We start from the raw sequence: 14,653 nt of genomic DNA on the forward strand, positions 1-14,653 counted from the left end.
TGAAGTCCTCCCTATGGAAACATGTGGAGTGCCCTAGTCACGGCACTGGGTCATAGACCCAGTGCTTTGTGTTTATTGGTGAACTGATAGTTCTGATTATTATTATTATGATTTATGCTTTTCTGCTTATGTTACATCTTCAGTCCTTGGATTGTGGTTTCTGTTTTGTATCATCTCTGGGCTTCAGGTTCCTATGTTTCCACGTCTTAGTGTCCAGTCTGCGTCTTGGTGCTTTGTCTCAGTTTCTTGTTTTACTTTTGTAGTCCTTGTCCCATGTTTATGGTTTCAGTTCTGCTTCCCCGTGTCTCATCATGAGTGCATTTTCCCAGCTGTGTGTTCATCCCTCGTCCTGTGTCGTCAGGTTATGATATGCTACGCCATGTATTCCCAGTTTAGTTAAACTCTCCTAGTTTGAGTTTTGTTTTTGCTCAGTACTCATGTGTTGTGTTGCCAAGTTTGTTTTGCCAGCAAATAAAGCTGCTGCCTTTAAGTTAAAAATTCCATCTCTGAGTCCTGCGCTTGGGCCCAACCACTGCCAGCCACACAGCTCACTGTGACAACACTTTGCTTTGATCGTTTCTGTTGTGTCTGTCAAAGGACTGCAGCTCCCACAGACGTCTGCTCTGAACCTGAAATGAACAAATTCTGGCCTCAACCTTGCGACTTTAAATTAAATTTACATCGTATTCTCATGTGTCAGGAGTGTCGACAGCTCGTTACTGAGCAGAAATCACCGTTGTAGTGGGAAGTGATTGTCTCCCCGTCCCCAGCAGCAACCAAGGAGAAAGATGAATCCATTTATCGTAAAATTGTGATTTCTTTTGTTTTCCTACAGAGGAGAATTGGTTTTCACAGCGGTGGTGAGCAAAACGATTGTTAAAATATCTTTCTATATTTTAAACCCTGCTCCTCATCTCCACTGTGCTACCTTTTGCATGACAGTTCCTGAGTGCTGTGTGGGGAGGTCTCCCATTTATTCCAAAGGTTTGTTTCACTGCCTCCACAGTTAGCTTCAGCGAGCTTTGTGAAGCAGCACAAGAAGCAGCTGTCCACCCGCTGGCAAAAAAGTTGTCCCCAACATGTGCAGTGTTTTCCTTGCCAATTTTCTACTGTGTATTTGTGGCGTTTATTTATGATCAGATAAAGCGATTTCCTTTGGGAGCCACACCTGCTTTGCTCTTGGTTCCCCCCTGCACCCCACAAACATCCCGGAAAAAATGCTGTGTGAAAGCGTATTTGCTGATCCATAGTTCAGTTTCGTGTGGCCCACCTCCTCTCACACACACACTAATCTAAGACACAAAAAGCAAGTTGCAGTCACAAATCTCCTTGGCTGCCACTGACACTGCCTCATCCATCCAGAAGCAGAATACTGTGGTGTCAGCGTGATCCGTGTGGGAGTACCAACAGTTCACAACCCAACCAACTTCCGCAGCACTGCAGCGTAACGGCATAAGGAGAAGGCACACAAGTTCAGCAGTCATCTCCCCTTCCTTTTGCTGTGTTTTCTGACCAGCTCTGCTGAATCTTCACTTATCTGTATTTTAACACAAGGAGGCGGTTTGAAGAATCATCATTAATGATTCCCTTCGGCTTTAGGATGGATTTTAGCATCTTGAAGTCCAATGCTTCAGCCTTGTTGCTGTTTAGTTACATTGGTTCTTAAACTGTGGGGCGGTGGTGAGGTGAGTTGTGGGTGAACAGGAGAGAAATATAAAGTGGAACTACGTAGAGTGAATTTAATTTTTTAAGGGGAGATGATTAAAACAGAGGTTGATGATGCTGTGGTGCTGATTTCACTACTGTTCATCTTAGATCACAGGGTGGTGAAGTGGGGCATGCCAGCAAAGGTTTGAACCACTGCATTAGATCATTGCTATTATCACTGTGGGTTTAATAGCAACTCCAAATCAGCACTGAATACTCACATTCCTGTGCTTAACTGTGGACTTCAGTCCTATTAATGCACTGTCCCAGTTCACAGTGAAGTATCACCTTTAATCACTAAATTAAAAGTAACTAAATATGGCTCATAATGTCAACAGCAGGGATGGCAAAACCATAAAATGCTCTTTTCTCCTGCTGGTCAGGATAAGAAGGAACCCTGTGGCTCCTTTCCTGGGTTATTATGAGATTTCCCACTGTAGTAATTATCTGCCAGATCGCTGAGCCACTCCTTTCTGCTTCATTTACAGTCTGTCTGAAGTAACAGGGTGTGCTCAGTGACAAGTTTCCTTTTTTAACACAGGAGAATGTCAAAGATGTGTTGACTTTGAGCTTCTTGGCTGCTATATCGCATATGGAAGAAAAGCTTTTCGACATGGTCCTTCTTAATCTAGAACTGCAGGAAAACAAGAGCAGGTATAACAAATGTTTTATAACTGCTGAAACAAAGCGCTACAAGAACCCTAGTGTACTAATCTAGGCAGCATTTGCAGTGAGGGTGACACAAAATCACTGTTCATCAGTCTATACATGGAGGTCACAAACACACTAATCAAGATTTAATGCATGGCAACGTTCCACCCAAGTCTAATAAGATAAATTAAAATTATTACAGTAAATGTCTAATAGTACAAAAAGAAATTATATTTTATATCCAAAATGTCAAACCTGAAAAGAAATGAATGAAAACTGCTATTTGACTGGTAAGCCAGAGGTTTACAGCAAAAGCGGCAGTTCTCAAATTTTATACCTGATGCTTAGATTGCATGTGTGGTGGGTAAAATTAAGCATTACTATGGATAATTTGCAAGTATCAGATGGTGTGCAAAAAACAGAAAAGGTTAAAATGTTACCCATGAAACACCTTATTACTCAGCGACTGCCATCTTGGCTACATACAACAATGGAAGTGTACACCAAACAATGTACAGCCTGTTGAAGGTGTATATAGCTAGTTCACTCACTTGGCCCACGTCCTCATTTTAGGTTTGACAGCATTTTAGTAGATAAAGGTGAACGGCTTGGACATGAATTGAGCTGCGGTTTGGGGAAGGCCTGAAAGGGGACTGGCGGCGGCTCCGGGACCTGGCAGATCCCCATGCACTAAACAGAAGTTAAAGAATTGAAAAGGGTAGGGAGGGTGGGGCACGTAAACAAGAACAAACAGATTGTAGAACTGGGGGAACATATATAGATAAGAACCGGAAGGAGTGTGTTTGGAGGCGTGGTCCTGCTCCTGAAATTCAGATACTTTGTCTCCAACAAGAACTGCCAATAATGTTAGTTCTAGCTAGCTAGCTGTTAGCTAGGAGCCAGGACCTTGCCTGTAAATTCATGTACTACACGAAGAAATACATATGAGGATGGTGCATTAAAAGCATGCTAATCCAAGCTGAGACACTGAGTTTAAACGGGTCAGGCTTTGTTGCCCAGTTGCAGTGATGCTGGAATCTGGTTCTGTGAACCAGAACTGGTTTGCCAAAGAGAAGAAACTGACTCTTTTTAAAGTGTAAAAATTGCACTTGAGGTAACCATCGTTGTTGGACACAAAGCCACTGTGGTTCATGTGAGCCAGTAGACTTAATCAACATCGGTTTTACAGCCTTTTCTCTAAGTCGAGACATTACCAGAGTCTGCAGTACAGCACCAAAGTAAGAGCTGTGGTGGAGCGTCTGAGTTACATCATTAAGGTTTCTTCTAATGAAAGAGAGACACTGTGGAAAACTACTGGAACTGGACGTATTCACATCTTTTAATTTGAAAATCCATGGTTATGTTAACGATTAGATTTGAACTTATACGAATGTCAGCTATCAGCAATGTCTCCATCCCCTTTGATCGCAGCTGATACAGGCTTTCATCATTTGAATATTTCATAATTTTAACAAATAAAAGCAGCATTTTGTGTTTGGAGACTAATATGTAAATGTGACATTTGATGGTGTGCATCCTGACTTTTAATGATCTGCTTGGAAGCATCTGTACCAATCAGTGATGATTATTTGAAACTGTTTAAGTGCTTCTCTTAAATTTTCTGCAGCCACTGACGACATTTGCATCAATTATGACCAACAGGAAAAACTGGTGTGATATGTCAGTCTTTTATTGTAAGTGCACAGCTGATTAGTTTCATCAGAGAAGTTCACATAGATATCACATTTCTACAATTACAGTATATTCTATTATAGATGACTCTTGGTTCTGTACACACCTAAGACACAGCAGTGCTTAAGGCTATATATTCTGTTGAACATGCTGTAGTTTACAGTATTAACATTATCGCCGTGAAGAACATCCCAAGTATGTGATGGTGCTTCCTTTTGTTTAGAGCAGGGGTGTCCAACTCCAGGCCTCGAGGGCCGGTGTCCGGCCGGTGTCCTGCCGGTGTCCTAAGATGTGTCCTTGATCCAACACAGCTGATTTAAATGGCTAAATGACCTCCTCAACATGTCTTGAAGTTCTCCAGAAGCCTGGTAATGAACTAATCATTTGATTCAGGTGTGTTGAGCCAGAGTGAGAGCTAAAACCTGCAGGATACCGGCCCTTGAGACCTGGAGTTGGACACCCCTGATTTAGAGAAAACAACAGATATTGTATGCATATTAGCTTTAAGACGTTCCAAACCTGCGGTGCTTTGGGTTCCTTGAGGGGAAAAATGTTCAGTTCACGAGTCCTGGACAAACGCACACACCCTGACAGCTAATGTCAAAGGAACATCGTAGACTTGATCGTAAGGATTGCTTGCAAGACAGAGACGGACAGCTTTGTAGATCTGTCTGGAACCAAAATGAGTGAAACACAGTAGATCTACGTTTATCTAAAAGGAGTCCTCTGCTCCTGAAGTTCTTTGACTGCTGCTGACAGAATAGTACAACAGCCCCCTGCACATGAGATAGAAACAGGAAACTCTAAATCTTACTGTGCAATGTCAAAGTTTTGGATTCCCTGCATGTTAAATAGGAGAGCGTGCATGAATCATTTTCTGGATACTCTCTGGTTTGTTTAATATGTCAGTTTGTTTGATGAAAGAATAAAAGAAAAAAATTAAGAACCTTGACATGTTCCTGATCCTTTGTGATCTTAGCTCAGGGGTGGGCAATCTCAGTCCTCGAGGGCCGGTGTCCCTGCAGGTTTTAGATGTGTCCTCGAACCAACACAGCTGATTTAAATGGCTAAATTAGCTCCTCAACATGTCCTGAAGTTCTCCTGGTAACGAACTAATCATGTGATTCAGGTGTGTTGACCCAAGGTGAGATCTAAAACCTGCAGGGACACCGGCCCTCGTGGACTGAGATTGCCCACTCCTGTCTTAGCTAGTCGACATGACTCATCAATGTCTGTCATCTCAATCCAAAAGCATTTCAGTTTTTTATTAATGAGAAATCATCTTTTATGGCTCCCAAGCCAAGTGTCATTCGTTGTCTCTTACAGCCTGAAAAGACAGTGCACTTGGATTTTATTTTTTTTCATCGAATAACAATTAGAGAATAACAGAAGAACACATTTCACACTTAAATCAGTCATCGTCCACTGATGGTCCAAAACATTTGAGCGAGAAAAGCAATTTTTGTTCCCGTCATCAGGCGGTAGCATGGCTCTTCCCTAGCTGCTGATCTTGGTCAGCATCTTGTTGATGGCCTGTTTGACATGAGTGGTGGAGCTGCGGCGTCTGGCTTTTCCCTGAACAGCTTTGCGGCGTCTCACCTCTCTGCAGAGCTCGTGGAACGCCTCGGCCACAGCGCCGCCCTCGTCGGCACAGGCAGAGCATTCGTAGAAGGCACACGCCATTTCGGCTGCCAGCCGCTCTCCTTCCTCTGTACCGACTTGCCGGACGTGGTCCAGGTCAGACTTGTTGCCCACCAGAACCAGAGGAACGTTCTTCGGTTTCTTCACCTCCTCTAGGAGGCTTCGGAGCGGCCCCACCTCCTCAAAGCTTCCCCGATCCGTGATGTCATACACAAGGACAAAGCCGTCACCCCAACGCATGTGACCCTCCCTCTGCTGGATGTCCTCCTGAGAAGAAGACAAGACACATGGTGCTGAAGCTGATTTAGAGTTTTACAGATTTTCCCATGTTTTTAAATAAAATGATGATGTAATAATGATTCATATCTATTTTATGTGTGACGCTTTAAGTCTGTAGAGACTTTGCTGAACAAATCCATGTTAGCAGTTCCTGTTTCCAGTTCCTAAATTAAGCTAAACAACTGTAGCTTTTTGTTTTTGTTTTGTTTTTTTTTACTGTAAAATTATCATAAAACACCAACCAAAGAAAATCTCAGGTAAAAATAACAGACGGAGCAGCTGGAGAATTTCAGATGTGCTGCCTTTACCTTTGGGTCCAGTGAAGCTGTAAAAGTCATATTAGCATTTTCCTGTTTGTAGATTTATGTTGATAATGTAGTTTCTCTCTAATTTTCCCACCAAGAAAACTTTTCATTTAATATTTTTGACTCAAATATTATTTAAACAGAACAGGCTGCAGTCAGCTTCTTTAATATGCATATACATTTTTAGCTCTTTTTGTGTTTAAACATAAAAAGACGTGTAGTCCTTTCTGATCTAAGAATCATGTTTAGTTCCTAACATTATCTTTGCACTCTGCCACACCCTCTTAAGCCCTACATTGAATTCTGCAGCCATCTGTGTAATGCAAACACTCGAGCATGTGCTCTTAATTTGATCATGTGGCTGCAGAATCATCCATGACCGATCACACAACACCTGCTTGGACTAGATGGAGGCCCAAAGGCTCTGATCTCACAGTTACCGACAGAGGAAGCTGAACAATTTATCGAAGAGTGGCCAGATTTTTCAAAAATAGAATATTAGGAACCTGAATGGGGGGGGGGGAAATGTTTTGCATGTGCATAATATACAAACAATATATATCTGATACAGTATGGTGCTGAAAACATTAGATATATTTAATGAATATTCATTTTAAAAAGGCACATTTACTATATATATATATATATACACACACACACACACACGGCAATTATACATCCAAATATGCTAAATAAATAATAATGAGAGGTCTGACATTCACTGAAGTCGTGTCTGGAAACATTCAGACCTCATCCTAATGCCAGCTGAAAATAGACTACATTGTAATGAGAGCAAGAGAGAGAGATGGCTTGGCTAAAGTGTCGCAGGGGAAATCAGCCGCCAGCAGAACACCTACGCAGCAGTGCAGCATATTTATCTTCAGCCCAAGGACTTACGCAAGCTCTCGCTCATGGTCAAACCTGGCAATACTTCTATTATACTCCAGGAAATTAACATCTTTAAGTGCCATCCACTCTCACATCCAGCCAAACAATTCTTCAAAACACCTGAATAATCAGAGGACAAGTTAACTGAATGATGTCTTTTCCATCTATTTCATTCACATTCATATTTAATTAAAGTACATTTCAGAGTTGAAAAACACTTGACAAACACTTTTTCAGTCGACATAGACAGTGGGCTGTACACCTACTTTTGGCACAAAGAAACAACTGTGAAAATGAATGATGCAGAAAGACTTGTTATTTTTTTTATTTTTTACAGACAGTTAGTTGGCATAAGGACTGAAGATGATTCATAAAGTGGATAAATGCTTGTTTTGTTATAAAGGCTTTGTCACAGTCTCAAAGGCCTAGAGCAGGGGTCCCCAACTCCAGGCCTCGAGTGCCGGTGTCCTGCAGGTTTTAGATCGCACCCTGGGTTAACACACCTGAATCAAATGATTAGTTCATTACCAGGCCTCTGGAGAACTTCAAGAAATGCTGAGGAGTCATTTAGCCCTTTAAATCAGCTGTGATGGATCATGGATCACCGGCACTTGAGGCCTGGAGTTGCCTACCCCTGGCCTAGAGACTGGTTGGAGACTCCCAGCAAACATCTGTCCTAAGAAAAATGTGTATCGCCCAACCAGTAGGTAAGTGATTTCCAGAGGTTGAGTGTCTTTGAAATCAGTTGCTAAAGGCCCAGCCAAACACCTGTCACACTCAGAGAAAAATGTGTATCCCATGACTGGTTTCTTGAAGTTGCAAACACTTCTCCAAAGTAAAAGTTGCATCTTTTGAAAGTTGTTGGTTTCAGCGATAAGGCAAAACCTTTACTTTGGAGGTGTACCTTCTGTGTTTCCAGTTCATACTTAGTTGGGGAGTGTTTCAAGACAAGCTGGTGTCTTCCAAACAAACTACAGGTGGCTGCTAGCGAACAAGGCAATAACTAGTTTAGCACCCTGTTGGCAACTTATTTCACCCTACGACAGCCAGCAACCTCCAGAACCACTCCAGAGTAGTTTTCCCTTGTGACCGGAAGTTGCCGAGAGGTTGCCAACTTGTTTCTGGGCCTCTGCAACTGTGCAAACATCTAAAGAAATGCCATGAAATGTTTGATCTCACTACCACCCAGAGACTACCCGGTGTAATCAAAAACAGCAACATAGGCGATAAACTACTGAAAAAAGTTACCTGACAAATTGTCTCACCTGGCCTGCAGTGTCGAGAATCTCCATGGTGACAGCCTCATCGTCGATATTGGCTTGATGACGATATGTTGATTCTGCAAGGCAAAAAATGTGAGGAAATATTTTATGCAGCATTCAAAAAAAGAACTAAAGTGAGTCATTACTGGAAAACTGACACTTCCTAACATGGGAGTGGAACTCATCGTTATGTATTCTTTGTGAGTTAACAAATCAGTATCACTGTGAGGGCGGGCAGATTTTCAATGTGTTTGCAATACTCTTTTCATTCGTGATTATAATTCCACCTACTACTCTTTTGAATATTCAGACGATGACACATAAAAGTGATGATTACTGTTTGCAAGAAGCTTACTCACACTAAAACCCTGCATCTTATCTAAGCTGTAATTTTATCTAAAATATGTTGGTGACAGGGCTGCTGGTGAGAAGTTTCAGGAAACTTGCAGGACTGACGCAGTTTACTGCATCACTGTAGCCTTCTTAAAACAACGCGCAACACATCAGAAACACATAGCAGATACCTTTCAAAGTGACGGCTCCAAACTCTCATGCTAGTTATAAAAACATAATGTGACAAAAAAACAAACATGTACTGCAAATGTCTGTGAAAGTTCTCAGCCAAAATGTTCCCATTTTGGACAGATGGTTTGAAAGAGGAGTGAAAGACGCCATCTATGTCTACTGTGAGCGACCATCTTTGAACAGAGGCGGGGCTTACGACACCAACTGTCTGCCATCTATAATCCAGTTTTGAGAGCCTTTCCCAGACACCTTAACGCCCACTTACATCCTGGGCCATCTGACCTCAGGAAATCACATGATAGGGTGGGGCTAGGCTTCTCAGTGAGCTCACCAGGAACCTTGGCTGGTTGTGACCTACACCCGTTTTCACACCTTGGCTTGTGTGATTAGGTAGAGGATCAATAGGGGGTCCATGTCCCTTTTGGGGGGGACACTCCCACAGGGCTTAAATCTGGGACTCTCCACATTTGACTGTAGAACTGAAGAAGCTGCTTGAATGAGAGTTGAAACGTCTTCAAGCAGCTTGAAGACATTTCAACTCTCATTCAAGCAGCTTGAAGAAGTCCAGACGCTTTTCTTTTCAAGCTCCTTAGACTTCACTGCAAATGTTTTAGAAGTGTGGGCATCACAAAAAGCCAGTCAGAGTGACGAACATGATTACATGCTACTAGCCAGCTAGTAATATATGGTTGTGATCAGACGTTAATATACACTCTTCATGTGCATGATGACTGTCATGGGAATTTTAGGCTTTTAATGCTTTTTTTGGGACTGTTTTTTCCCCAGGGTGGAATGCATGCATCTTTAATGATGTGAAGCTTGTTGATGGCTACCAAAAGCATCTGGTTAAGGTGCAAAGTTGCATGTAACAGACACCGGTACTCCGTGCACATTTTGTACACACGTGTAGAAGTTGCAGTAAGCTGCAGCAACAGCAGAGGGAGATGTTTTATTTCAAGGTAACATGAAAATAGTTATTGAAAAGTGTTTAAACAGACGTTATTAACGCATTTACATCTAAATACATATTAGCCTTTCTGGCAATTAAGGAGCCAGAAAGGATTAAGCTTATGTTTTTTGCTGAAAAATAAAATAAAAAAAGTAAAGCGCCTCGTGGCGACTGCTGTTGTGTTGTGCTATATAAATAAAATTGAATTAAACAGAATCTCCACCCTTAAAATGACTGCAACTGTAGCTCATCTGCAACAGTGGGTTGTTTATTAGTTACCATGGGGTCATTTTCTAGTTCTAGTCCTTTCAGGTCATAAACCTCTTTACACTTTGACCCTCTGTTTGCTGATGATAAAAGCCAGGCAGGCAGTGCAATCCCCCCTGTTTGACACAGTCAGAGCAAAGGCATTTGGGTTTACAGCTTCCCTTTAGCGACATTAGCTAGTTGTCATTGGCACCACATTTGTTTTTGAGGAACCATGTATTAAACATGTTCATGCCTGAGATGGGAGAGCATCATTTTTAGGTCAAAACAACTGCTTTTTGCCTGGTTCAGACAGATGCTGAGTAGCTTGAAGAGAGAACACTCTTTCTCTTCTGCTTACATTTTGGGGACAGGTTTTTCCCAGCATGCTGTCAGACTCTCCTGGTTGCAGGGTGAAGTTTGACTCTTGCAATGACCTGAAAACAGTCTGAGCTTCGCCTCTCTGTGATTTGAAAAACAGGATGAGAGCTCTGTATTGCCGGCACAGGTGTGAACTGTGACTGTGACCTTTCATTTGACCTCAGTCAGAGAGCAGGTTATCTGCCCGCCCCCCTTCGCTGTCATAAAATCCCATCTGTAAACACCTCGCAGGCAGGATCGAGGCTCCCTGAAACCTTTTTTGTGCAGGCAAACTGCCGGGATTTTCCATCGCATGACATTTTCCATGACAGGGCTTAAACCGATGCTTTCTTCTAGCATTCTGAGTGATTTCACAAAAAATCTCTTACCTCTGCTATCATGTACACAGAGGTCCAGGATTCCTGACTCATTTGTCCCAATGTCTAAAATGAGCAAGTACTCCATGTGCCAGTCACAAAGACTGTGCAGTTCATCTTTAGACATAATTTGAAATGTTATTTTGTTTGTTGCTCCCAAACGTCATAAAAATGCAGTGTGCATTTTATTTAAGCCATTGCAGAATTTTGTTACTGAGTGTTTGAACCTTTCAGACTAGACAAACACGAGGAACACGCTAACATGACACACAGGAACGAAAGCTGCGCCCACACTGGAAGGAATGAACTTCAAACCAGCTAAACTGTGTAACAGTTTGTAACACTACAAAGTCCGATTGTGCTTCTGTTTATATATTTACTGATTCTTCTGGCATGATAGTTGTAAAAGTTCTGGGAATCGTCCCATAAACATAAAAAAATCTGTCCAGTCTCTCATTCAAGATCATCTTCGTGTGCATCCCTGGACTGCTTTCAGCAGGGCAGTTATTTTTAGATTATTCCTGGAGCTCTGTGCCGGCTTTAATTTCACTACAGTCCTCAAACTTCCAAGGTCTTTATGGACCATGACAGGTCAGGATCACAACCAGGAGCGTAGTTTTAGTCATAGTTTTTTTTCCTCTTTCACTGTACACTGTGAATTCAGACTAATAAAGCAGAAATCTGCTTCTATTGCCACTGTGTCCAAGTATACAATGCATTTAAAAAAAAAAAAAAAAAAAAGAAACACATCCTTCAGTCACCAGCCAACATACCCTGGAAGTCCAGCCACTTCCACAAAATGAAAGTTAAGTTTTAGAATTTGGCAAGTAGTGCGATTTCCAGGGAGTGATCTACACAACTGCACTGGACGTTTGTCAAAAACACACCAAAAGGGGCCCATTGAAAAGGTTAAGGTGTTTGATTTATTTATGTTTTGGTTTTAACTACATAAGACTGTTTTCTATGAACCTAAAGCACTACACATTTGATACCAATGAAAAGAACTTTCATAGTACGTATTAAAAGAAAAGCTTTGAAGATAAGTTCTAAAGTATCACTTCAATCGAATTAAATGCTGTATTTCAAATGTTTTATTCTGACTAAAAAAAGATTAGGTCTTATTACTTTAAAAACCCAAGCCAAGAAGCGATGGAGAGGACCTGTCAGACTGATGTTCAGATTCTATCTCACGAGAGAGTTTAAAATGACAGGTCCTGCAAGGCCCCCTCTGCTGTGTGCCAGGTGTGCTCACCTCTCCGGGGGGGATAAATTGTGTTGTGTGACGTAAATGAAATGTCACAGGGAGCCAGAGGAGGAAGCAACTGACGCAGCTGTTTGGCTGCATTCACAAGGAGCCTCCTTAAGGAGAACCAGAGTCACGCTGTGCCTCGTGGGACAGCCTATTTCAGGAGCCAGCTCCCTGTCAGCTCCCAATCTGTCCACGTCCACACCCCAGTGTATCTGTTGATAAAAGCACTGGCAGGAGGCAGTGCTGGTGGTATGATTTAAGCAGGCTCACCATCCTTTGTAAGGGTCTTGGGAAGAAACAAAAATGACAGTGCAAACAGCTGCTTTACGCTGTTTTGGGATCAGGCAGGGAAAAAAAGTCTCAGTGTCGACAGTGAAAACCATCCAGTTTGTTGATGAACTCTGTCAGTGTGCGCTTCCATAAATTGCTCCAACAAACCAGAGAAAATGGTGCAGAGCATGAGCAAGCAAAAAAGCCGTGTGATATAATATAAAGCAGAGCTGCTGTTGTCATGCCAAACCACAGTCGCGGTAGCACACAATTAATTTCCCAAATTAATTAATTTCCAACAAATTTCCCACGTGTGGGACTAATAAAGGTTATCTTATCTTATTTCTGTGAGCCAAAGGAGATTAGAATCTGTAACCAGACGGTGTGCAGAGACAGAAATAACTTTTGCAATATTGTGGCCATGTGCAGTCTGAAGTGTTGTTGGTTCCCATTGTGCTGCTGGGAATGAGAGCCATGTAGTGTTTCTGCAAACTCAGTCTCTGTTGCTACCAGCCGAGAATTTAAACATACAGAGATCTGCACGTTTTTTGGTTTTTGTTTTTGTTTTTTTTTTTTACTCCTGTTTTTGCATCTTTTAATTCTCTTCAATGATTGGTTCCTTAACTAGAGATGAAAAAAAAGAGATTAAATTCTTGCCACACATTTTCTTTCTTTGGATGTGCAGGCTTTTATATGTAAAAGCTAAAAAATGCAGCGAATGCAAAAAGTGCTTTCTTTCTTAGTTATCAGAACTCACAGTTTTTTGTTTTTTTTTTTTTTCCCACTACAAGCATGCTGACACACACGATGGGCTAAGTTAAGAGCTGAAAAAGTATTAATTCATAAAATTAGCCCTTTTGGACCTTAGTTTAGTCTTTTAGCTAATGAGTGTGCAGTTTCACAGTCAGATGTATGCTTCCTCCGTCACATCACATCATATCCAGCACGAACACAACAACAGCAAGAGTGTGTGTGTGTGTGTGTGTGTGTGCGCGCGCGCGCAGGTACACAAGCACACTCATTCTTCATTCAAGTACTGATCATATCTGGAGATGCCCACATGTTCGTATATTTACATGATTCTGAGAATATGAATTTAATGTGTTAAGCAGTGGTTCCCAGACTTTTTTTGCTAGGCCCCCCTTTGTTTTACAAGAAAATGTTCGCGCCCCCCCTTCGCACGCACGCATCCTCCAACCACACACACCCATATTTTGCTCCATTGCGGTTCCTTTCACACCTCAAGCATTTAGTAAACAATTAGGAAAATACAAGTAACCTGCAATAAATTACAGGTAGAAAGAATGTAAACTACTAACTCTATTACTCTACGTCCACGCCTACAGGGGTATTTTTGGACATGCAGCCGTTTCGTCCACATGTAAACGGCGTTTCAAATCACTAAAAACGGAGATATTTTAAAACTCCTTTTCCCGTTTACGTGTGGACGAAGAATACAGAGTTCGTCACGCAACGTCAAAGGTAGGTGCCTTTTTTCACGTCACGCTGTGCGCCACGTTATTGTTTACATGAGATGAATTGCAGAATGGCAGATAGAGACAAAATACTGTTAATCTGACTATCTGCAGGTTTTACACGCTTGCATATACACATGCATTTACCGTCCCTCCATTTAGAAAGGCAGAGGCGTCACGATGTGATTATTTTACTGTATGTGTAATAATATTCAACATTGCCATCAATGCATTTTTCAAAAAATGCCTCTCTGTGCAAAATGGGTTTAAAAACATAAACAACTGTGGGATACTGTTTGTCCGTGATTTGAAGAGCCCAGCGCTGCTCCCCACGAAGGGAAAACCAATTCTGCAGGGGAGACCTACCTCGGCACTTGTGCAGGTGAAGCCAAAGGGAAGACATGCTTCACCATATTTTCTAGTCTTTGGCTTAGAATGAAGTTGGTTTGGAAACATATTCAGCGATGCTTCATCTCCTGCTTTGCATTTCTGCATTTCTATCCTGCAGAAAATTGTCTTCGCTAAGCCTGAATTTTTTGCAGTCACAGTAAATCTACTGTCCCCTGAAATAAAATCTGCCTTTGAAGATGCACAAGATAGCTCTGCTTGGGCTGTTTCGTACATCTAGGCTGAAAAGGGACAATTCACTGCAGGGAATAAGATCTGAGCTTGTTTGTAAACCTGATCCAGATAAATAGGTAGATAATAAATGGAGATGAATGGTGAGCAATAGCTACTGGAAGGCATACTGAGATAGATGGAGTGCAGCCCCCATTG

General features: G+C 41.9%; 1 protein-coding gene across 2 annotated transcripts in view; it reads right to left on the minus strand.

The window, feature by feature from the left end:
* Positions 1 to 4,027: 4,027 nt before the first annotated feature.
* Positions 4,028 to 14,653, minus strand: part of rerg (RAS-like, estrogen-regulated, growth inhibitor) — a 51,403-nt gene continuing 40,777 nt past the window's right edge. For both annotated transcript variants that reach the window (XM_086268680.1, XM_086268681.1), the window contains exons 4-5: positions 8,429 to 8,502; positions 4,028 to 5,958 (exon numbers count right to left, since the gene is read on the minus strand). In XM_086268680.1, the coding sequence (XP_086124806.1) occupies positions 5,548 to 5,958; positions 8,429 to 8,502 (485 nt within the window). In that variant the 3' untranslated portion in view covers positions 4,028 to 5,547. The remainder of the gene's footprint in view (positions 5,959 to 8,428; positions 8,503 to 14,653) is intronic.

The sequence above is a fragment of the Aulonocara sp. 'chitande type north' Nkhata Bay genome, linkage group LG17 (assembly GCF_057382095.1).
Source record: "Aulonocara sp. 'chitande type north' Nkhata Bay isolate Kocher_YH1m ecotype deep benthic linkage group LG17, A_spYH_male_GT1.1, whole genome shotgun sequence".
Classification (NCBI taxonomy): domain Eukaryota; kingdom Metazoa; phylum Chordata; class Actinopteri; order Cichliformes; family Cichlidae; genus Aulonocara; species Aulonocara sp. 'chitande type north' Nkhata Bay.